Here is a 25,345-nt window from a genome sequence, read left to right as displayed (position 1 = left end):
GGGAGCTCTGATGTAAGTAATGATTAAGTACATTTGTACGGTGTGAAACTCGTCTACGAGATTGTGTTTCGGCACCTCCTGGGGTCACTTGGTGACTAAATAAATGGCATTCCACCTGATGTGAAGCCATTTCTTCTTTACCTTGAAGGGTAGAGGGAGCTCTGATGTGAAAGGGAAGGGTAGAGGGAGCTCTGATGTGAAAGGAAAGGGTAGAGGGAGCTCTGATGTGAAAGGAAAAGGGTAGAGGGAGCTCTGATGTGAAAGGAAAAGGGTAGAGGGAGCTCTGATGTGAAAGGAAAAGGGTAGAGGGAGCTCTGATGTGAAAGGAAAAGGGTAGAGGGAGCTCTGATGTGAAAGGAAAAGGGTAGAGGGAGCTCTGATGTGAAAGGAAAAGGGTAGAGGGAGCTCTGATGTGAAAGGAAAAGGGTAGAGGGAGCTCTGATGTGAAAGGAAAAGGGTAGAGGGAGCTCTGATGTGAAAGGAAAAGGGTAGAGAGAGCTCTGATGTGAAAGGGAAGGGTAGAGAGAGCTCTGATGTGAAAGGGAAGGGTAGAGAGAGCTCTGATGTGAAAGGGAAGGGTAGAGAGAGCTCTGATGTGAAAGGGAAGGGTAGAGAGAGCTCTGATGTGAAAGGGAAGGGTAGAGAGAGCTCTGATGTGAAAGGGAAGGGTAGAGAGAGCTCTGATGTGAAAGGGAAGGGTAGAGAGAGCTCTGATGTGAAAGGGAAGGGTAGAGAGAGCTCTGATGTGAAAGGGAAGGGTAGAGAGAGCTCTGATGTGAAAGGGAAGGGTAGAGAGAGCTCTGATGTGAAAGGGAAGGGTAGAGAGAGCTCTGATGTGAAAGGGAAGGGTAGAGAGAGCTCTGATGTGAAAGGGAAGGGTAGAGAGAGCTCTGATGTGAAAGGGAAGGGTAGAGAGAGCTCTGATGTGAAAGGGAAGGGTAGAGAGAGCTCTGATGTGAAAGGGAAGGGTAGAGAGAGCTCTGATGTGAAAGGGAAGGGTAGAGAGAGCTCTGATGTGAAAGGGAAGGGTAGAGAGAGCTCTGATGTGAAAGGGAAGGGTAGAGAGAGCTCTGATGTGAAAGGGAAGGGTAGAGAGAGCTCTGATGTGAAAGGGAAGGGTAGAGAGAGCTCTGATGTGAAAGGGAAGGGTAGAGAGAGCTCTGATGTGAAAGGGAAGGGTAGAGAGAGCTCTGATGTGAAAGGGAAGGGTAGAGAGAGCTCTGATGTGAAAGGGAAGGGTAGAGAGAGCTCTGATGTGAAAGGGAAGGGTAGAGAGAGCTCTGATGTGAAAGGGAAGGGTAGAGAGAGCTCTGATGTGAAAGGGAAGGGTAGAGAGAGCTCTGATGTGAAAGGGAAGGGTAGAGAGAGCTCTGATGTGAAAGGGAAGGGTAGAGAGAGCTCTGATGTGAAAGGGAAGGGTAGAGAGAGCTCTGATGTGAAAGGGAAGGGTAGAGAGAGCTCTGATGTGAAAGGGAAGGGTAGAGAGAGCTCTGATGTGAAAGGGAAGGGTAGAGAGAGCTCTGATGTGAAAGGGAAGGGTAGAGAGAGCTCTGATGTGAAAGGGAAGGGTAGAGAGAGCTCTGATGTGAAAGGGAAGGGTAGAGAGAGCTCTGATGTGAAAGGGAAGGGTAGGGGGAGCTCTGATGTGGAAGGGGGAGCTCTGATGTGGAAGGGGGAGCTCTGATGTGGAAGGGGGAGCTCTGATGTGGAAGGGGGAGCTCTGATGTGGAAGGGGGAGCTCTGATGTGGAAGGGGGAGCTCTGATGTGGAAGGGGGAGCTCTGATGTGGAAGGGGGAGCTCTGATGTGGAAGGGGGAGCTCTGATGTGGAAGGGGGAGCTCTGATGTGGAAGGGGGAGCTCTGATGTGGAAGGGAAGGGTGGGGGAGGAGCTCTGATGTAGATGGGAAGGGTAGGAGGAAGCTCTGATGTGGAAGGGGGAGCTCTGATGTGGAAGGGGGAGCTCTGATGTGGAAGGGGGAGCTCTGATGTGGAAGGGGGAGCTCTGATGTGGAAGGGGGAGCTCTGATGTGGAAGGGGGAGCTCTGATGTGGAAGGGGGAGCTCTGATGTGGAAGGGGGAGCTCTGATGTGGAAGGGGGAGCTCTGATGTGGAAGGGAAGGGTGGGGGAGGAGCTCTGATGTGGAAGGGAAGGGTGGGGGAGGAGCTCTGATGTGGAAGGGAAGGGTGGGGGGAGCTCTGATGTGGAAGGGAAGGGTGGGGGGAGCTCTGATGTGGAAGGGGGAGCTCTGATGTGGAAGGGGGAGCTCTGATGTGGAAGGGGGAGCTCTGATGTGGAAGGGGGAGCTCTGATGTGGAAGGGGGAGCTCTGATGTGGAAGGGGGAGCTCTGATGTGGAAGGGGGAGCTCTGATGTGGAAGGGAAGGGTGGGGGAGGAGCTCTGATGTAGATGGGAAGGGTAGGAGGAAGCTCTGATGTGGAAGGGAAGGGGGAGCTCTGATGTGGAAGGGGGAGCTCTGATGTGGAAGGGGGAGCTCTGATGTGGAAGGGGGAGCTCTGATGTGGAAGGGGGAGCTCTGATGTGGAAGGGGGAGCTCTGATGTGGAAGGGGGAGCACTGATGTGGAAGGGAAGGGTGGGGGAGGAGCTCTGATGTGGAAGGGAAGGGTGGGGGAGGAGCTCTGATGTGGAAGGGAAGGGTGGGGGGAGCTCTGATGTGGAAGGGAAGGGTGGGGGGAGCTCTGATGTGGAAGGGAAGGGTGGGGGGGAGCTCTGATGTGGAAGGGAAGGGGGGAGCTCCGATGTGGAAGGGAAAGGTGGGGGAGGAGCTCCGATGTGGAAGGGAAGGGTGGGGGAGCTCTGATGTGGAAGGGAAGGGGGGAGCTCTGATGTGGAAGGGAAGGGTAGGAGGAAGCTCTGATGTGGAAGGGAAGGGTAGGAGGAAGCTCTGATGTGGAAGGGAAGGGTAGGAGGAAGCTCTGATGTGGAAGGGAAGGGTAGGAGGAAGCTCTGATGTGGAAGGGAAGGGTAGGAGGAAGCTCTGATGTGGAAGGGAAGGGTAGGAGGAAGCTCTGATGTGGAAGGGAAGGGTAGGAGGAAGCTCTGATGTGGAAGGGAAGGGTAGGAGGAAGCTCTGATGTGGAAGGGAAGGGTAGGAGGAAGCTCTGATGTGGAAGGGAAGGGTAGGAGGAAGCTCTGATGTGGAAGGGAAGGGTAGGAGGAAGCTCTGATGTGGAAGGGAAGGGTGGGGGTAGGAGGAAGCTCTGATGTGAAAGTAATTTCCTGGATCATTTATAAAATAGTTTTTTTTCCATCCCTCGAATATTTGTAATAGATACAATGTGGCCCTCGTAGTAAAAAAATCTGGAGCCCCCCCCCGGATTATGGAGGCAGAAATACTCACCAGCGCCGTCTGCAGGAGCCCCAAAGCTTTCCTCTTCTCCTCCAGCTCCAGACGCATCTTCAGCATGGAGCTGGTCACCTCGGTAGCCACCGCCGAGGCCTGTTCTAGATGATTCAGTTCCTCCTCCGAAAGCAGCGGCTGTTCAGGGAAGAGGCAACAAGAACATTCAGAGTACACCATGCATTGTATAGATTTCCTTCATTTGCTACAAGCTATTGCTATCTCACTTCCTGTCATTGTGACACAACAGGAAGTGTGTGTGTGTGTGTGTGTGTGTGTGTGTGTGTGTGTGTGTGTGTGTGTGTGTGTGTGTGTGTGTGTGTGGGGGGGGGGGGGGGGGATTGCAAAAGGAACCCAGAGAGCAATAAAAGCCCAACAAAAATTGTAATCCTTCTGACTGACTTGGGACTCATCCATCTCCACTCCATCCAACGCTAAAGAAAAAAAAAAAAAGAAGTTTTGCCTTACTTTACTTATACTCTAACTCGAAACGGATGACCTCTGCTATGAGTGAGGCTACGGCCAAAACGCGTTGGAATTTGGCTGTAACTGCTGGAATAAAATTGCAAAAAGAAGCATTCGTGTGTCGGCTTGTCTTTGACATTTGGAAGTGTTTTGGACATTTTAGCCTGAGCACCGACACTGCACTCCGTATCTACCGCATCTTGCGGTACAGCTTGGGCGAGTCTCTATACGACCTCAAAAAAGGTCATAAAAACTGTTGTCTATGATGCGTTTCGGGTAACAAAGCTCAATACGATTTACAGGTATCTATTTACTCCACACAACTCGGTCTTTTATATCTTAAATGCACATGTTAGGCCTGATGATCATTTAAACCCCCAAACATATATTTTCTGGAAGCAGAAGCCCTAGAGAATAAAATGGTGGCAGTTCCAGTTTTTTAATGTCACATGATATTGGTGCAATGATTTATCAACCTCATATAAAAAAAAAAAAAAGAAAAAAAAAAAAATTGAAACATTTTAATGCACACAAAATATTACCCAATTGTTTGTTAAAACGTGTGCAAAAAAAAAAAAACCCCCAGCTCTGACAGCTAAAGGGTTAATTCCTGCAGGTGGATCGGAAAGCAATATAATAAATAATAATAATAAAAAAAAAAAAAATTAAAAAAAAAAAAAATGCAAAAAAACCCAGCTCTGACAGCTAAAGGGTTAATTCCTGCTGGTGGATCGGAAAGCAATATAAAAAAAAAAAAAAAAATAATAATAATAATAATAATAATAATAAATAAAATGCAAAAAAAAAAACAAACAAAAAAAAAAAAAAAAAAAAAACACAGCTCTGACAGCTGAAAGGGTTAATTCCTGCTGGTGGATCGGAAAGCAATCTAAAAAATAAATAAATAATAATAATAAAAAAAAATAAATTGATGATTCTGATTACCGCTCGGTGAGTGTTGGAAGCGGACGATCGAGGTCTCTCCTGCTCGGCTTTTTCCATCTCATCCAGAAAACTGATGATATTCTTTAACTTGGCCTCGGACAGCAGAGTCCCGTTCTGGGGTTCCTTCTGCTCCGCTTGCCCGTCGCGTGTCATCTGACTGAGCCGTTCCAAGTTATCGACAGTCAGGGAGGTGTCTGCATCCTAAAAATAGAGAGAGAGGACATTACAATTACTATATGGGGGGGATTTACTAAAACGGGAGCGAATGTAAAATCTGGTACCGCTCTGCACGGTAACCAATCAGCTTCCAGAATTTATTGTCAAAGCATAACTGTACAAGCCGAAGTTAGAAGCTGATTGACTGCCATGCACAGCTGCACCAGATTCTGCACTCCCCAGTTTTAGTAAATCCCCCCAGCCCCCCAGTTACAACAAATCGGGGGGGGGGGGGTGGCGTCGGGCGGGGGGCACACAAAGAAATCAGAGACCTATTTCTCTATGGATGGAGGACTCGGGCACCATATAGGAAAAGTTTGATTTCACAGGAAGGATCGCACAGCTATACTACAGTTATATCTTAAAGGGGTTGTAAACTCTCGTGTTTTTTCACCTTACTGCATCCTATGCAAAAAAAAAAAAAATATATATATATTATATATATATATATATATATATATATATATATATATATATATATATATATATATATATATATATATATATATATATATATATATATATATATATATATATATATATATATATAGATATAAATGTGACTTAAACATATCAAATAAACAGAGATTCATACACGGTGAAATGTGACTCAAAGAAAAAAAAAGTGAAATCTCTGAAAAAAAATGCAGGTATGGTAAAGAATGTGCTAGTATGGCGACTTTACCATAAATAAGGTGAGAGATAAAATTTAGGGTGTTAAAGTGGTTGTATAGCCTTTTTTGGGACTTTTACCTACAGCAATGCCTATAATAAGGATTACCTGTAGGTAAAAAAAATATCTCCTAAACCTGTACGGTTTAGGAGATATTCCCCTCGCAATGCGCCGCTGACTGCAGCGGCGCATGCGCACAGGGGATTCCCGGCTGAAAGCCCGGCCAACTATGGACGCTGCCGGGAAGAAATCTCCCGCGTGCATGCGCGGGAGTGACGATATCGCAGCTCCGGCCACTCACAGCGCCAGAGCCGCGATACCCGGAAGAAACTCAGAGGGAGCATGTCAGCTCCCTCGGCGTGGATCGGACCAGATGTCGGGGCCTCGTTCTAAGGTAAGTATTTCATAATGAGCTAGTATGCGGTGCATACTAGCTCATTATGCCTTTTCCTTTGCAGGTAGAAAAAAAAACAAAAAAAACAAAAAAAAAAAAAAAAACACCTGCGAGTTTACTCCCGCTTTAATATTGAACAGAAACACATCAAATAAATAAAGATTAACACATAATGAATGTGAGTCCAAACTCAGGAAAAAAATGGGAGTAATTTTGCTTTTTGTCTACAAGCTGTGCTGGCTGCTAGGTTGCAGGAGTTTCCATTATATATATATATATATATATATATATATATATATATATATATATATATAAAAATGGAAACTCTTCTGCACTCTTCTTACCCCATCGATCCAGCTGAACTTGTCTTTGCTGTCGGGTTTGATGCCCAGCAAAGGTTCCGGTTCCTCCAGCTGTTTCAATGTGTCCAGTAAGTCCGTGAGAGTCGTCTTAGACTGAGCAGAGGCTGCGACATCCACGTCCCCCAGAGTCTGCTCTGCCGATGGGAGACCCTAAAGAAGAGGAAATTGCAGACAAAATCGATGGTCAGGCAACCCAGACCTGATCATAATCTGCACTTTGATTTGTATGGGGTGATCTATAGGGGGGGAGGGGGTTCTTATCAATAAATAGATATGGAGAGATAAGAACCCCCATAGAACAATATAGATCAACCCAGACCTGATATATAGGGGCACATTTCCTACCAATGACACCAACAATGGGCTATAGTTCCTCTGAGTGACATCAATGATGGGGCACAATTCCTCCCAATAACACCAACAATGGGGCACAGGTCCTCCCAACGACACCAACGATGGGGCCCAATTCCTCTCACTGACACTAAAGATGGGGCATTGTTTACTCTAGCTAATGCTGAGACATCTTCTACTTCCAATGACCACAGTCCGCCCCCCCCCCCCCCCGAAAGCCTGAAGGACAGTAAACCAGCCCCTTGTTTACAAACTTTGGAGACCCCTGATCTATAGTGTGTCTCAGTTCAGAGCACTAAGTGTCATTTCTGTCTACTGCCTCCTTCCTCTGCTATCAGCAGGAGTCACTTCCGAAAAGTTTTCCTGACACCAAGAGATAAAAAGGTGACAGGGGAGTGAGTTCCATTTGAGGTGCAGAATTCATACAGCTTGTCTGAGCGGTCATAACAAAAAAAAAAAAAAAAAAAAAGAGGGGATGGGGAGCTGAAGTTACACCCTGGGGAGCTCAGCGAGAGCCGATTGGAGAAGAGACTCCTGCAGCAATCAAGGTCAGGCAAGCCAGCCAATCGGGGGGGGGGAGGGGGCGGGGCCGGGGGGTTCCGTATCCGAATGGACACACGGAGCTGTGACCCGGCTTGGGTGCCCCCATAAGAGGCTGCTGATTGTGGGGACACTCGACAGGAGGGATGGGCCAGAAGCAGCAAAGAGGGATCCAAGAAGAGGAGGATCCAGGCTGCTCTGTGCAAAACCAACTACACAAACGAGGCAAGTATAACATGTTTTGTTATTTAACCGCTTCCAGATCGCCCCCCCCCCTTTTGATTGACGGAAGCAGAATGGCTCCCCTGCGCGGTCGTGCAATTGTCAGTTAAAGCGACACAATGCCGCATCGCAAAAAATGGCCTGGTCAGGAAGGGGGCAAATCCTTCCCGGGGCTGAAGTGGTTAATAACAAATACAAAAAAAGCCAACAAGACTTTACAATCACTTTAATAATCATAAATATTAACATATTAGATTTTTCACTCCAGCAGTATATAATGAGTTGGAAACTGTAGAGGAATGCTTGAATGAATGAATGAATGAAATACTTATATAGCGCACAATGCGAACTGAATCGCCTCTAGGCGCTGTGGCGAGCTTTGATCATCTGCTAAAAGAGGAAGGTCTTGAGTTTTTTCCTAAAAGCCAGGTGATTTTCTTCCAGGCGGATGTTGATTGGTAGAGCATTCCATAGCCGAGGCCCTTGGACAGCGAATCTCCGATCCCCCTTGGATTTATACCGGGCTTTGGGCACGAGGAGGAGGTTTTTGTTGGCTGATGGAAGACTGCGGTTTGGTGTGTAAGGATTTATTTTCGCCATTAGGTATTGCGGAGCTTCTCTATGCACGCATTTGTGGGTGAGGCAAAGGGTCTTGAACGTGATCCGATTTTTTACGGTTAGCCAATGTAAGCTCCTCAGTGAAGGAGAAATGGATTCCCAGGGTTTTTTGCCTGTTATCAGCCTTGCCGCCATGTTTTGGATCAGTTGTAATCGCGCAAGTTGATATTGTGGTAATCCTATGTAAAGCGAGTTTGCGTAGTCCAGTCGTGAATTAATGATTGTTCCAACTACCACTGCTTTGTCATTCTTTGGGATAAAAGGGATGAGTCTGCGAAGCATGCGCAGCAGATGGTGAGATCGACTGACTACTGCTCCTATTTGCGCATCCATTGACATTTGTGCGTCTAAAATAACCCCGAGACTCTTCGCTTTGGTCTTTGGGGAGATAGTCTGCCCAAAGACGGTTGGTGGAGACCAGGAGGTTTTGGTTGCGGGCTTATGATTTTGGTGTAAGATAAGAAATGCTTAAGTAATGCATTACAATTTAACTATGTCCATTCGATTTTAGATTGATAAAATTTGTTTTAGTCGACTAAAATGTACTGGGGATTTTATTTTAATAAAACGTATTGGAGATTACAATTGCCCTAAACCCTAAAAACAATTGCAGAAGACTAAAATGGGACTAAAACTAAAAGTTACATTTTAGTCAAAAGACTAAAAACGAAAATCTAAATTTGCTGCCAAAATAACCACTGGTGACGGGGTCTCTAGGAGTTTCATGATACTTTATCATCTAATTGAATTTGTAACTAAAAATAAATGTGTTTCATCTGATTTCTCATATTTGCTTTAAAAAATAAATAAAAAATGATCAAAAGTCCTGCCAGAGGTATGTGATGTGTAGATGGATGGTTGGGTACATACCGCCTCTCCCTGCTCATAGTTCCTGCTGTCTGATGCTGGTTTAAAGAGGGGAACTCCGGAGCGGTCACATTCCAATGCATCCTGTGTTCTAGAACCTGCCGGAAATAAAGTATAGCCAGGTCTGTTCACCTTAGGTCTCACACTGATGCAGTTTGGTAGGTCAGGCACCACATCCCAAGTATAAACATCAACACAAAAAAATAAAAGAAAGGGAAGAAAAAGAAGTGGGATTTTTTTTTTTTTTCGATGTTCAAACGCTTAGGTATTACCCTACAGTTACCATTGTTAAACATTTAATTTTTTTTTTTTTTTTTATTAAATATAAAACCTAAAAAAAAAAAAAAAAGCATTTGATGGAATCACAATTTGCTGTTACCCTATACTGGGTCTCAAAGCCTTTCAGGCAAGTCCCCAAGCAAAACAATAGTGATCTCCCTATGCAAAATATACAGTATCTCACAAAAGTAAGTACACCCCTCACATTTTGGAAATCTTTTCTTCTATCTTTTCATGTGACAACACAAGAAATGACACTTTGCTACAGTGTAAAGTAGCGAGTATACAGCTTGTATAACAGTGTAAATTTGCTGCTAGAACAGAAAATCTATGGAAAGAACTAAAGAGAGATATAGAGCGCTCTATCTATCTATATCTATCTATCTATCTATATATAGATAGATAGATAGATAGATAGAGCGCTCTATATCTCTCTTTAGTTCTTTCCATAGATTTTCTGTTCTAGCAGCAAATTTACACTGTTATACAAGCTGTATACTCGCTACTTTACACTGTAGCAAAGTGTCATTTCTTCAGTGTTGTCACATGAAAAGATAGAAGAAAAGATTTACAAAAATGTGAGGGGTGTACTTACTTTTGTGAGATACTGTATATTTTGCATAGGGAGATCACTATTGTTTTGCTTGGGGACTTGCCTGAAAGGCTTTGAGACCGTATATTGCATATGGAGATCATTTGAATGGCAAACAGCAAATTGTTATTTCATTAAATGCCTTTTTTTTTTTTTTTTATTTATTTATTTATTTTTATATTTTTTTTTTTAATGTTTTGTGCATTCAATAAAATGTAAAGTTTTATGAACAGCAGTAATTGGGAGGTTATTCCCAAATAGATACACACACACACACGAAAAAGAATCAGGGATTATTTTTGGTGCCAAAACTTTTGGGAATAACCTCCCAATTACTGCTGTTCATAAAACTTTACATTTTATTGAATGCACAAAACATAAAAAAAAAAAAAATATAAAAATAAATAAATAAATTTTTTTTAAAAAAAGGCATTTAATGAAATAACAATTTGCTGTTTGCCATTCAAATGATCTCCATATGCAATATACTGTATGCGAGATAAAAAAATAAATAAAAATTTTATATATATTTTATTACACACACATATACATACACATTGTATAATATATATATTATATATATAATATATATATTATATATATTATATATATATATATATATATATATATATATATATATATATATATATATATATTTATATACATATACACACACACGCACACACAGTGTAAATTCGCTGCTAATCACCGATATTGAATCCAATAGAAAATCTATGAAAAGAACTAAAGAGATATCATATACATGCATACATACATATATATAATAAATATGAGAGAGAGAGCGAGAGCGCGCGCGCGCGCGCGCGCGCACACACATATATATATTGGGGGTTATTTACGAAAGGCAAATCCACTTTGCACTACAAGTGCACTTGGAATTGCAGTCGCTCTAAATATAAGGGGAAGCTCTGCTGATTTTATCATCCAATCATGTGCAAGCTAAAATGCTGTTTTTTTATTTTCCTTGCATGTCCCCCTCAGATCTACAGGGACTTTACTACCAAGTGCACTTGCAGTGCAAAGTGTATTTTCCTTTAGTAAATAACCCCCATACAGTATATTGTATATAGAGATTACTATTGTTTTGAATGGTGAATAGCAAATTGGGATTTCATGAAATGCATTTTTTTTTATTTTTATTTTTTTATATGTTTTGTGCATTCAATAAAATTTAACGTTTTATGAACAGCTGTAATTGGGAGGTTATTCCCGAAAGTCTTGGCACCAAAAAAAAAAAAATCCCCGATTCTTTTTCTTTTTTGTGTTGATGAATTTTACCTCTTACAAAAAAAGTCACAAAGATTTGTTATTATTCCTTGTCCATCACACAGGCCCCGGCATGCGTCTGCAAAAGTTATGATTGTCATTCCTTAAACAAAACTGCATCTGTGCTGGTCAGATCGTCTTACTACAACGTGTCCTTCCACCTGCGCCCTCCCATCCCCCCCAAGGAATAATTCCAAGGAATCTTCTTGTCTGCCTCCGGCAGAAGGGGAGTTTTAGGCCCTCTTCACATTCCTGGTAAATGTGGTAAAAAAGCATATGCTTTGTTTAATGCGTTTTGTTTTTTTTGTGCGTTTTCCGTTTGCCTGCGTTTGCCCGACTCCCAGCATGCACCTTTCGAACATGGACATGCAACTCAAGAAGCACACCAAAAGGCAAAACCACGCAGTATGTTTTTGATGCATTTTTGATACACTTTCTATTGATTTCAATAGGAGTTGCATGTCCCCAGCTCCCGGTCACACAGCAATGAACCAGAGCTGGTAGGACAGAACACCAATCATGTGATCACTGACACCCAATCACAGTGATATCATCATTTTGAAGCCCACAAAAAATTTCTGCATTGTGCGACATTTCTTACCAGCATTATTTTTGGATTTGTTGCCCCTTCCTGTTGGAGATGCCATGGTAATGCCTCCGGTCTTCTTCTTTCCCACCTTGCCACTCTTTACCAGCAGCGCCAGCTCCTCCTCCGCCACCTTCTGAGTCTCCAGGGCTTTCTGCGCTCGCTTCAGCTGCAGCTCCTGTTATTGGGGATGGGGGGGGTTAAGAGTTTAAGGCACACATCTTTTTCTTTTGACCTTTATTATTAGTTAAATCTGAACTCCAGGCAAACCACTAAATACACAAATGAAATGCATTTATCTGAGCTAAAGTGCCTGCTAAAAGATCCGTATTTCTGTCCAGCCAGTCCCAAGATCTCTGAAGAAGAGGGTTCACCCCTCGAAACACGTTAGTCATTTTTTGGCCCCTGACAAGCGTCCCTTTGGCATTGGAACACTCCGGGTTCACCTTACCACTGTGCCAGAGTCAGAGGTTTCATGTGCGGTTTACTTTTACTGTTTTTGCGAGTATATTTTTTATATTAATGCATTATAAATTATCCATGGGGTAATGCACTAGGCTGGTGCACCCTCTGTTGTTCTTACAGTCCTGAGAGCTATACAGCTCTGCCACACAGCACAGCACCTTACCACATCAGGACACTTGATAGGTCAGGGATATGCAATTAGCGGACCTCCAGCTTTTGCAGAACTACAAGTCCCATGAGACATAGCAAGACTGACAGCCACAAGCATGACACCCAGAGGCAGAGGAATGATGGGACTTGTAGTTTTGCAACAGCTGGAGGTCAGCTAATTGCACATCCCTGTGATAGGTCTTTGCTGCACATAAAGTCTCCACATCACCCCCCAGCGGGCAGGGAAAGGAGAAGCAGCAGACTGATGAGCTTCTCTCTCTGTCACTCTGCTTTCTCCCCCTATCCGCATGTTCAGGTGATAGGCCCCTTGTGCTTCTGCTACCTCTATCCCTCTGAGCTTTGCTGTACAGGGGTTGCAAGAGGCTGACACAAAGTCCCATTCAGGCTTACACTTCTGGTTTAGAAATAAAATTTAACGATATATTAATGATTACAGGGCTGCAGACATTTATGGCTTAGATATGGCGCTAAAAAAGGTAAAACTTATTGAAATGACAGTATTTTACATATTTATGGTTGTAACCATCTTTGTCTCATTTATAGATATTATTATCATCTGATCACTATTGATTGGCTACAGCAGGGATGTGCAATTAGCGGACCTCCAGCTGTTGCAGAACTACAAGTCCCATGAGGCATAGCAAGACTCTGACAGCCATAAGCATGGCACCCAGAGGCAGAGGCATGATGGGAGTTGTAGTTCTGCAACAGCTGGAGGTCCGCTAATTGCATATCCCTGGGCTACAGGAACAGACTCCTTCTGGCTCTTCAGTCATTTTTTTCAACTTTCCATCTATTAAATCTTCTGCCCTTGTTATTGTTAACTTTGGATAACAAAACACTTTTTTTTCCTGCCAGTAAATCCCTTATACAGCCCACGTCCTTTTTGTCTGGTCATTAGCCTAGACCAGTGATGGTAAACCTTGGCACCCCAGTTGTTTTGGAACTACATTTCCCATTATGCTCACCTACACTGCAGAGTGTATGAGCATCATGGGAAACGTCGTTCCTAAACATCTGGAGCGTCAAGGTTTGCCATCACTGGCCTAGACTTATGACATTGTGCACAGCTCTCTCTCTCTCTCTCACTCTCCTGAGAGTTTGTCAGGAAGAGTTGAGTCATAAGAGGGCCAATGAGAGCTGCAGAGCAGGGAGGTGTGCCTGTGTGTGTCTCTGTAAATCCAGGAAGTGAAAAGGCAACAGCTTCAGCTGCCCACAGTTAAAATGGCTGCAGCAGACTCAGTGGAGGGAGATTTCTGCAGAATATTTGGCAAGTACAGAATCACAGTATATATAAAATAATATGCAAAGTGGTTGGAGGGAAGCTTCAGAATGGCAAAGATGTTTATTTACAAATTATGCGCTCAGCCTGCAGTTCTTCTTTAAGCCATTTCATTTGCATCCCACTCACTGATCTCTCCTTCAAGCCAACTGAGTTCTATATTTTATATACAGTAAAACCTTGGTTTGAGAGTAACTTGGTTTGAGAGCGTTTTGCAAGACAAGCAGCATTTTTAAATAAATTTTGACTTGATATACAAGCGATGTCTTGATATACGAGTAGTGTCATGTCACAACTGAGTATAAGAGAGAAGAGACGCCTCTAAGTGTAGCAATATGGTTACATTTAATGAAGGTACAACATTAAGCAACATATTGCTACACTTAGAGGCACCTCTCTTCTCTTTTATACTCTGGAGCTCCTGCTGGATTTCGCTTCTAATCCCCTTGTGGAGGCTTCCATTTGTGGATGGACATTTTATGGTTACACAACCTGATCACATTACTATAACCTTTTTATATGGACTATAAACGAAAGGACCTATGAATAAATAGTTGTGGAACTAATCATTTGAGTTTCCATTATTTCTTATGGGGAAATTCGCTTTGATATACAAGTGCTTTGGATTACAAGCATGTTTCTGGGACGAATTATGCTCGCAATCCAAGGTTTTACTGTAAACATAATCATTATTACAAAAGGATCTTTCGGGAAGCCTATACAAATCTGCATGGATAAACTCCCCGTGCCTAGGCCAAGATGATATCATTAGTTTGCTGCAGCCAGGTGTAAGAATTTCCTCAGCTTCCTCTCTCTCGTTCCCCCCTGTAACTTGTATGTTACAAAAGGAGAGGGCTGCAGCAGGGGCTGATCCGTATTAGACATTTGTGAAATGGACAGGCACCAGGATTTACTGTCATATGATAAAAAGGGGAGAGAGAGTCCCCCATTTCCAGGAGCAGATAGGAGCATAGAAAGGGTGAGTATGGGCTGCTGGAGGGAGGGGGGCACAAGAGGAAATCTGTTACTATGCCCTTCATGAGTAAAAGTTTTGATATCGGTGCCATTGGTAAGCAGTCAGACCACGCTTCTTACCTGTATTGCTGCCCGCCGAGCCTGGCGTGCCTTCTCCTCTCTCACGCGGCGTCTCTCCTCCACCTTGGATTGTTGGAAGTTTAGTGTAACGCTTTCACCCGCCTGCTGCTGCCGCACCTGAGAGAAAGATTGGGAACTTTTTCAAACAGGAACAGCTGGGAATCTATACTTTAAAAATGTTCAGGATATGCAAATATAATCCCCTAAAATAATCTCATCAATGTGTGTTATGGAGGACCTGAGTGGTGAAGGCCGGGCCCAGAAACAAGGAACAATCACTGGCATTGCCTGCAGTCTCTCTGCAGATGATTGCTCCCCAATAGTGACTTATGCCTTTTCTGCACTGTCTATGTGTGGAGGTGGCCATCTTGGTGGAGCCAGGGCTTTGCTTCTTCAATTCCTGATGCTTGGTGATTGGATGACTAGAGGGGTGATGATAGAGGTGGAGGAATATCAGATCTACAGAATGAGTGAAGCAGAAGCAGGGAGATCCTGGCACTGCAGGTCCTCAGGTACAGCTTCCCCACCAGCAAGGAGAACAGTGAGCAGCACAGCAGCTGGAAGATGTGACAAACCAACTGTCAGCAATCAGATGGCTGTACAGCCACCTAATCGCTTTCATGGACCCCCTAGTAGTGTGCAGCACCCCCCCCCCCATGTTTCCTGGGCTCCAGGCTGTGATGATCCCCATGGTGGGTGTGGTTGGGTAGAGGGGAGGGAGACAAGCAAACATCTCCTTGAGCTCAATCCAGCTAGAATGAACACAGAAACAAAGTGTAAAAAATGTTTTAAATTACACCCCCACAAATTATGAGCCTGCCCTCCATGTACATGTGAACATCACCATGTGTTGGGTGCTTATACATACTGGGTGACTTACGTTGTTACATACGTTGTTGCATGCTCTGCAGTAAAAAACACAAAATTCCTTTCTTGTCACTTTGGCAGCGAAAGAATTAAAGTTACAAATCAAAGACCGTGTTAGGAAGCAAATTAAACACTGCAGAGAACTATGGACACAGATGGACTTGCATCCTCTCTATCTGTGTGAAGGATAATCAGCAGCCTATAGGGGGAGGGACTGGGAACACTCATCCTGCCAGTTTTATGGGAGTTCTTAGAGTACCTGCAGCCCTGCAGGCTGGTAGAGGGAGGAGGCCTCCAGACATCCATGGGGGGGAGGGGGGAACACCCGAACAATTACCTCCTTTTTGGAAGCCAGCATATGCCTTATCGCCATCTCTCCCGCCCGATTCTTCTGCCGCTGGCGTCTGTACCATCGCTGAATGGTGATGGCTGCATTGTTCACCTGCAGAATAAACCTAAAAAAATAAAAATAAAAGTATAATTAATATATATATGGAAGGGTAGAGTAAGGTAGGGAAGCGAAAAAGAGCTTTAATTGCGTGACCTAAGTGAAGTTTAGTTAGATAATATAAATTATCAAATATATCAACAAATCAGTAAATAATATAAGTGACAAATAGTGTCATTCATCCCCTATGGGGAAAATATTTTTTTTTTAATTACCCAATGACTGAATCCATAAATAAATAAACAGTGTTATGTGAATAAATGAAACAAATGTCCACAGCGTATGAACGCACAATTATATGGATCAGTGGTGGCTATGGTTATAAGTCCATATGTTCTGCAGGGTCAAAGCAAAAAAAAAATTCAAAGAATTCCTTCCCAAATGGTGGAAAATAAGCAAAACTTTAACTGAACGGCAACAGTTTTTCTTTGCTCTATTTCTTCTAATACAGTCTCCACATGTAAGATAGGGAAAGAAAGGGAAAGAAAGGGAAAGAAAGGGAAAGAAAGGGAAAGGGTAGGGTAAGTGAAGGGAAGAGAAGAGTAAGGAAGCGTAGGGTAAAAAAGGGAAGGAAGCGCAGGGTAAGAAAGGGAAGGAAGCGCAGGGTAAGAAAGGGAAGGAAGCGCAGGGTAAGAAAGGGAAGGAAGCGTAGGGTAAGAAAGGGAAGGAAGCGTAGGGTAAGAAAGGGAAGGAAGCGTAGGGTAAGAAAGGGAAGGAAAAGGGTAAGGAAAGGGAAGAGTGAGGAAGCGTAGGGTAGGGAAGTGAATGGAAGGGAAGAGAAGAGTAAGGAAGCATAGGGCAAGGAAAGGAAGGAAGGGTTAAAGAAGGGTAGGGAAGGTAAGGAAAAAGGGTAAGAAAGGGATAGGGTAGGGTAAGGAAAGGAAAGGGAAGAGTGACGAAGTATAGGGTAGGGAAGTGAATGGAAGGGAAGAGAAGAGTAGGGAAGCATAGGGCAAGGAAAGGAAGGGTAGGGTAGGGTTAAAGAAGGGTAGGGAAGGAAAGGGTAAAAAAATGAAAGAAAAAAGGATAAGAAAGGGAAGGAAAAAGGATAAGAAAGGGAAGGAAAAAGGATAAGAAAGGATAAGAAAGGGAAGGAAAAAGGATAAGAAAGGATAAGAAAGGGAAGGAAAAAGGATAAGAAAAGGAAGGAAAAAGGATAAGAAAGGGAAGGGTAAGGAAGGGATAGGGTAGGGTAAGGAAAGGGAAGAGTGAGGAAGCGTAGGGTAGGGAAGTGAATAGAAGAGAAGAGAAGAGAAGAGTAAGGAAGCATAGGGCAAGGAAAGGAAGGAAGGGTAGGGTAGGGTAGGGTTAAAGAAGGGTATGGAGGGAAAGGGAAGAGCAAGGAAGGGTACTTTACATTACATTACATTAAACAAAGTAAAATATAACAGATGTTCTTCAGATCACTTTTTATTTTTTTAGGGTAAATAGTAGGGGCAAATTTGGAAATGTTTCCTCTGTGAACACATATTCTTCACCCCGATAAATAAAAAATAAACAAACAGACCAACCTTTCTGTTCTGACTATATACAGTAGGTGGAAATAGAAACATTATCTTAGAATGTCCGTAGACTCTGAGTGTACAGCGCCCCCTGCAGCATGGAAGACTGCCCACTACTGGAGAAAATGAAGAGGGACCCTGTTCATCATGAAATGTTAATGGGAAGAGACTATGCATGAATAAAAGATTTTAGAAGCTGGGATTGAAACACTTCCCATGGGGGGGGGGTATAGCGCTAAGGTTATGATTTATTGTTTTACTTAGTGTTCACCCACCTAAGGGCAGGGCTTACACCTTAGAGATGTCCTGTGTCCCCTAAATAATGAGGACAAAATCGGCCAGTACGTGCACATGGAGAGAAGGTGCGCCGACACTATTTCCAATGGTGACGCTTTTCCTTGCTGACTGTGTGCGTCAACGCCATCTGTTCTTCAATAAAAGTCAATGCACAACTCTGCGGCAGCCATTTTACTTGAGGTCTTGCCCCTCTTTTTAATGGATGGCACTCCAGAGAAAAGCAATGCAGAAAAAGTATGTGCACACACACTGCCCTGATTGTTTCTGGAGTCTAACCTGAACCAGTAAAAATAAAAATAAAATGAGACATGTATGGCCTCCCCCTGGCATGTCAGGGAAGAACAAAAAAAAATAAAAAATTCTTCTCAGGTATTATACTACCAAAGAGTCTCCTTCCTGCTCAGAGTAAGCTTAAAAAAGGGAGAGAAAAATGGGAAGAAATATATACAGACGGTCAGGGAGTAGGTCCAGTTCTGGAAGTTCTGTCCTTTTAGAGAAAGGTCTTACAAGCAGGGTCGCCTATAGGGGGGAACCACCGTGCCACCTGTATGGGGACCATGCACACAGGGGGGAAATCAGGGGGGATCGGTGAGAAGGGACGGGAGGACGAATACAGAATTATGCACTGTGTCTCTCCCTCCAGCAGCCGAAAGCCAGTTTCTCCCCCTCCCTCCCACCGGCTTTCAGCTGCTGGAAAGAGAGACACAGACACAGTGCATCGTTCTGCAATTGTCCTCCCATCCCCCGCACCGACCCCCCCCCCCACTGTGCTGGCCACATCCGATTCCCCTCTCTGTGCCTGGCTGTAAAGGCTTGTTGTTCCTAACAGTTTCTGATCACATGGCTGGGCTCAGTGATGAATGGAACTGCATTGTGTGCAATTGTAAGTTTTCCCTCTGGAGCAATGCAGTTGTAGACCACCTACAGACCCCGTTCTATTTTGTCTGGAAGAAGTTGTATGCATTTGATTTGTCCAGAGACAGACCGGAGTGAGGAGGACACTAACCGTTCCGCCTCTTCAGCGGTGACCTCGTGCCTCTTCTGCTGGGAGCTCCCCCCGGTGTAGTTGCGGCCCAGGTTGTTGGCTCCAGAGAGGTTTTTCTGCGATTTCTGGAAGCTGCTCCCGGGATCATCACTGGGGGTGGTTCTCTGGTTACTGGAATGAAAAAAAAAATTGATATGGATTAAATTAGAGTACAACACATCCGCCAAAATCTCCTCCATGGCAGACATGTCCCATATAGTTTACCCAAAACAGAAAAAGTGCAATCCCGTCACAGCCCAGTTCTCTATAGCATATAGATATGTGCCACCCTTAAAGCAGAACTTCAGTCCCGCTCCGTACCGGCTCTGCCCTCCCACGCCTTTGGCACCACCAGTATAGCGCACGTACAGGTGTGCAGAAGGGCTTCACCCAGCCAAGGAGCCATTCAGAACATACACACTCACTGGCCACTATATTAGGTCCACCTTGCTAGTAGTGGGTTGGACCCCCTTTTGCCTTCATTCTTTGTGGAATAGATACAACAAGTTGTTGGAAACATTCCTCCGAGATTTTGCTCCATAGTGACATGATAGCATCACGCAGTGGCTGCAGATTTGTGGGCTGCACATTCATCATGCCAATCTTCCACTACATCCCAAAGGTGTTCTATTGGATGAGATGTGGTGAGTGTGGAGGCCATTGGAGAACAGGGACCTCATTGTCCAGTGGTGAGATGATTGGAGCTTTGTGACATGGGGCATTATCCTGCTGGAAGGAGCCATCAGAAGATGGGGACACTGTAGTCATAAAGGGATGGACATGGTCACCAACAATACTCAGGAAGGTCGTGGTGATTAAACCATGCTCAATTGGTACCAAGGGGCCCAAAGTGTGCCAAAAAAAAAAATATCCCCCCACACCATTACACCCCCACCACCAGCCTGAACCAGTGATACAATGCAGGGTGGATCCATGCGCCAAGTTCTGACCCCACCATCCGAATGTCGCAGCTGAAATCCAGACTCATCAGACCAGCAACATTTCTCCAATCTTCTATTGTCCAGTTTTGGTGATCCTGTGCCAATTGTAGCCTCAGCTTCCTGTCTGCCCATTCTCCTCTGACCTCAACAAGGCATTTTCCTCCACACAACTGCCGCTCACTGGATATTTTCTCCCCCCCCACCATTCTCTGTAAACCCGAGAGATGGTTGTGTGTGAAAATACCAGAAATACTCAGACCGGCCCGTCTGCCACCAACAACCATGCCACGTTCAAAGTCGCTTAAAGCGGGATTCCACCCTAAAGTGGAACCTCCGCTGATCGGATCCCTCCCCCCCTCCGGTGTCACAATTGACACCTTTCAGGGGGAGGGGGGTGGAGATACCTGTCAAAGACAGGTATTTTCACCCACTTCCGGGCATAGACTTCCGTGGGAGTCTACGCCATTTCCTGTCCTGCCGCGATGTCTGCTGGGACACACACGGGTCCCAGTAACAGCGCGGAGATTTCCTATTGCAGTATTTATAGCTGCTGGCTTTTAATATTTTTTTTTAGGTGGAATCCCTCTTTAAATCCCCTTTCTTCCCCATTCTGATGTTTGAACTTCAGCAAGTCGTCTTCACCACATCTAGAACATCTAAATGCGTTGAGTTGCTGCCATGTGATTGGCCGATTATCAATTTGTGTTACCAAGAGATTGAAAAGGTGTATCTAATAAAGTAGCCAGTGAATGCGTATGTGCCTCCCCAAGCACTGTCAGGAGACCGCACTGCTGGCGGGTTTCCGGTTCAGACAGAGAGAAGTTCTTAGCACTATTCCGCTCCCTGCATCTTATTTATCGCATGTTCTTCTTGAAATCTATGATATAAGATAGACGGGTGTAAAGGCGCCCTCTATAGACCAATAAGTGTACCGACTTAAGCAAACTGCGCTTACTTGAGCGATGGCGTCTTCTGATTGGAGCTCTTTGCGCTGAGGCCTCGCTCGTCGGAGGAGTAGTCATTATGCACCATGGTGGTTACCGTGTTCCCCACAGCTCCCTTGTTACTCCTGAAACAGAAAAGATGGATTGTAAAAAAAAAAAAAAAAAAAAAAAAATTAAAAAAAAAATAATTTAAAAGGGAACCCGTCACCTTGCCTTGTCTGTGTGGAGCCCCCACCAACCATTCTTATACTTTCCCTCCAATGCTCCCCTTGTGGAAGACCACACGCTCCCCCCATACCCAGGAACAGAAGAGGGAGAAGGGCAGACAGAGAAATGTCGCTTTGTAAAACGCTGTCTATTTTCCATTCAGGGCAAATTTTAAGGAGAACCTGTTACCTTCCCGTTTAGGGCAATGAAACAGCATCTGTGCACAGCCCTCCCCCCTTCCAAACGCTTTACACTCACCTCTCCAGCATTTCCCCACCACCGCCTAAAGGTCCTGCAAGATGGAAGGAGGCCACCTGGTCCCCCACACCCAGACGCACCGGATGCGACAGATGAAGGAGATCAGTCTAATTTTGTCTTTAGTCAGGGCCGTCTTTAAGGCAGGGCAAAAGGGGCAGCGGTCCTGGGCCCAGTCATTGTTGTGGGGCCCAAAGCAGCTGCCTCATACTTGCCAACTATCCCAGTGTAAATTCCCTTGAAGTTTTAGTCCTGTGCTGTGTCCCAATATCTCAGTGTGAAGTGCTGCTACTAATGCTGCCCAGCTCTGCCCTATTATTGTGTACAGATGACTCACCTGCAGACCCTGTGCTTACATGTAAATAACCGGCATTCATATGTAAATATTGGCAGCATTACTAAGTAAATAGATGCGGCCGGCAGCATTGATATGTAAATAAAGGTGGCATTCATATGTATATCATGCTCCCCTGCAGTGAGGAGATGATGTGCTGTAACCTCTAGAAGCCAATCAGTGAGCAGTATTACTTAACAGTAATCTCTAGCAACCAATTAACAAGCAGAAATAATTTGCTGTAACCTCTAGCAACTAATCAGTGAGCCGTAATGTGTGCTGTAACCTCTAGCAACCAGTCATTAAGCAGTAATGATACGCTGTAACCACTGGCAGCCAATCACAATTGCTGCCTGATCTGATACAGTAAACTGATTTTAAGTCTATCTGCAATTTATTGTATGTCTCAGAGCAGGTAGAGAGCAAAATTGCATGGGAGGGGCCCCCCCAAGAAAATTTTTGCCCAGGATCCAATCAATATTAAAGAAGGCCCTGTCCTTAGTAAACCAACCTCAATGTCTTTTTAAGGGTCATGGCACTCTTGTATCCTCCTAGAGATCAGGTGCCCGACACCAGGGAGCCGTCCACACTCTGAATAGGACATGGAGTAAGGCCTCTCTCCCATAACGTCTCTCAATTCAAAAATTATTCCACTAAGCCAAAGCGACAGTCCCTGCCTGTGAAGTGCCCACACTAACGCATTTCACCCAAGATGGGCTTAAGCCTGCCTTCTGTGAAACGCGTTAATTAGGGGGTCCACACTTGAGGTGCTGCTGGGTATTGTCTTCATTACCTAAAGTGTCATTAACCCCCTGTCAGGGCTGGGCTCGGCCCTTCCTTCTCTGAGCTGGCCGCTCAGCTTTCGGCTAATTGCCAGCTCCCATCTCTCTCCACAGTTACTCAGCTGTTGATGATATCCTGCTCGTCAGTCCTGCCTACTTAAGCCCTCCAGTCCAGAGGAGCTCTGCCTTTGCCTTGGTCAAACATCACAGAAACTATCTCCTGCGATCCTGGTCAAGACTTGCTTTGCCGACATCCCTTCTGGCTCAGGATCCTGCTTGCTGTTCCTCTACATTGATCCCAAACGTCTGGTTTGGCTGACTATCCGTTCCGGTTACTGAACTTTGGCTATGTTTTGACGTTTGTTCTTTTTACTTTTATTATTAAACAAGTGTGATTTAACTGTACTTCTGTTTCGGCCTGATTTCATGGTTTCTGACATCTCCATCATAAAAAACGATGAATAAATGGTGTATTCCATGCTGTTCATACTCACTCACTCCCTATGAGATTCCTTTTCTGTATTCTGCAAAAATCCTGGCTAATCCTGCTGCTCTCTATCTCCCCCTCCTGTCTCTATTGCAGTTGGGGATTTTGTAGCTGTGGTGGCAGCTCTGCACATGCTCAGTTTCCAGCGAGTTTCTATCCTGAGAATTTCCTCCCCATCACATCTGAGCAGCCCATGTGACTATAGAGTCACACAGGTGGGTGTATACATGGTGCTAAATGACAGCCCACTCCCTCCCCCCCCAATGCCCACTAACCAACTAAACAATGAGGGCAGGATATTACATGTAGAATAATGGAGGCTTCATCTCCCTCCTATTCTAAGACACAGGCAGGAGTGCCAATTGTACAAAATTACCCCCATACCTGTTGTTGGCGGGAAAGCTGGGAGCCAAAACTGGCATCTCTCTCCTCTTCATGCCCATACTCTGCACTGAGCTGGCGCTGCGGGCACTGGAGGGAATGGGAAACACCCGCGACTGTTCATCCTACAAACCAAACATAGGAGATGATAATTACTGTGCATGAAATTCTTCTCTATAGACCCCCCAACTGCTCACATTGCAGCTGTTCCATATTTCCCAAGAGGGCACCTTATACCCTTCCTGGCCCGGTGTGAGGTGGTGCAACTGGTAAGCATTATGACTGCTGAGATAAAACCATAAACCGACCCTAAAAGAAAAAGTATGGAGGGGAAGAGGACCACCCGACAGAAATGTATGGAGGGCGAGAGGACCACCCGACAGAAATGTATGGAGGGCGAGAGGACCACCCGACAGAAATGTATGGAGGGCGAGAGGACCACCCGACAGAAATGTATGGAGAGCGAGAGGACCACCCGACAGAAATGTATGGAGGGCAAGAGGACCACCCGACAGAAATGTATGGAGGGCAAGAGGACCACCCGACAGAAATGTATGGAGGGCGAGAGGACCACCCGACAGAAATGTATGGAGGGCGAGAGGACCACCCGACAGAAATGTATGGAGGGCGAGAGGACCACCCGACAGAAATGTATGGAGGGCGAGAGGACCACCCGACAGAAATGTATGGAGGGCGAGAGGACCACCCGACAGAAATGTATGGAGGGCAAGAGGACCACCCTACAGAAATGTATGGAGGGGAAGAGGACCACCCTACAGAAATGTATGGAGGGCAAGAGGACCACCCTACAGAAATGTATGGAGGGGAAGAGGACCACCCTACAGAAATGTATGGAGGGCGAGAGGACCACCCTACAGAAATGTATGGAGGGCGAGAGGACCACCCTACAGAAATTTATGGAGGGGCGAGAGGACCACCCTACAGAAATGTATGGAGGGGCGAGAGGACCACCCTACAGAAATGTATGGAGGGTGAGAGGACCACCCTACAGAAATGAAGGGGGAGAGGACCACCCTACAGAAATGTATGTATGGTGGAAGGGGAGAGAGCAACTATCGCCACTCTAATATTTATAGGCGAAGTTTAGGGATTTATTTGATCAGCACCAGGGACAGTAATAATGAGGAAGGTGCCGTAAGCTGCTGGTCACTCTCTTCCTTAAAATCCTAATTCCTCTGCCCCCCTGGTTTGCTCCACCCCTCTGGTTTGCTCCGCCCCCAGCTGTGCTCTTCTTGTGCTGCAGGGGTTAAGCAGACTGGTTCCACCTGTCATAAGCACTCACCGAAAGTGTTGTCTATGCCCCCCCCCCCCTCCTCGACTCCATTCAAAGAAGCCATACTCGGTTACCGCAATGATAAGTGCTCCATGAATGGAGGAGGAGGACCTTTCATCCACCTACCCATCCTCCATTCATAGAAGCCATACTATCAGTTACCGCTCTACGAATGGAGGATGGGTGGGCGGCTGAAAGGTCCACATCCTCCATTCATAGAGCACTTTTCATTGTGGTAACAGAGTATGACTTCTATGAATGGAGGAGGTGGACCCGTTAGCCCCCCCCCCATCCTCCATTCATAGAGCACGTTTCACTGCAGTAATTGATACTACGGCTTCTATGAATGGAGGAGGTGGACCTTTCACCCACCCATCCTCCATTCATAGAGCACTTTTCATTGCAGTAACTGATAGTGCGGCTTCTATGAACAGAGGGTGGCGGAAAAGAGGGCTTTTGACAGGTGGTGCTGCCGATATGCAATCTTGGGAAGAGTTATGCAAACATCACAAGGCCCTGATGGGTGGAGGAGTGGGCGTTCCCAAGAATGCAGCTCTCCTTGGGTAACGCCCACACGAGATGCTGAGCCTCCATGATAAACAAACTGAAATCCAATGATCCAAAAGGGGTGGGGCCAGGGACAGTCGGGTGTCAAACTGGCGGCCCTCCAGCTTTTTGCGGAACTAGTCCCATGAGGCACTGAAAGGCTGACAGCAACAAACATGACTCCCAGAGGCATGATGGGACTTGTAGTTCAGCAATAAGCTGGCGTGCTGACAGTTTGAAACCCCTGGCAATGACGTTGGACATC

At 45.2% G+C, this 25,345-nt stretch overlaps 1 protein-coding gene across 4 annotated transcripts in view; it reads right to left on the bottom strand.

Moving 5' to 3' along the window:
• Positions 1 to 25,345, bottom strand: part of CEP131 (centrosomal protein 131) — an 85,565-nt gene that overhangs the window by 45,959 nt on the left and 14,261 nt on the right. For 3 of the 4 annotated variants that reach the window (XM_077458720.1, XM_077458722.1, XM_077458721.1), the window contains exons 5-14: positions 23,244 to 23,365; positions 20,806 to 20,919; positions 18,892 to 19,041; positions 15,976 to 16,093; positions 14,772 to 14,888; positions 11,774 to 11,936; positions 9,018 to 9,112; positions 6,399 to 6,566; positions 4,772 to 4,972; positions 3,362 to 3,499 (exon numbers count right to left, since the gene is read on the bottom strand). In XM_077458720.1, the coding sequence (XP_077314846.1) occupies positions 3,362 to 3,499; positions 4,772 to 4,972; positions 6,399 to 6,566; positions 9,018 to 9,112; positions 11,774 to 11,936; positions 14,772 to 14,888; positions 15,976 to 16,093; positions 18,892 to 19,041; positions 20,806 to 20,919; positions 23,244 to 23,365 (1,386 nt within the window). The remainder of the gene's footprint in view (positions 1 to 3,361; positions 3,500 to 4,771; positions 4,973 to 6,398; positions 6,567 to 9,017; positions 9,113 to 11,773; positions 11,937 to 14,771; positions 14,889 to 15,975; positions 16,094 to 18,891; positions 19,042 to 20,805; positions 20,920 to 23,243; positions 23,366 to 25,345) is intronic. The other variant, XM_077458723.1, reaches the window with a different exon arrangement.

Source organism: Lithobates pipiens, unplaced genomic scaffold (genome assembly GCF_037356315.1).
Source record: "Lithobates pipiens isolate NorthernLeopardFrog02 unplaced genomic scaffold, aLitPip1_a1.2 Scaffold_28, whole genome shotgun sequence".
Classification (NCBI taxonomy): Eukaryota; Metazoa; Chordata; class Amphibia; order Anura; family Ranidae; genus Lithobates; species Lithobates pipiens.
The sequence above is the reverse complement of the archived record's forward strand: the minus strand, read 5'-3'. Positions and strand labels throughout refer to the sequence as shown.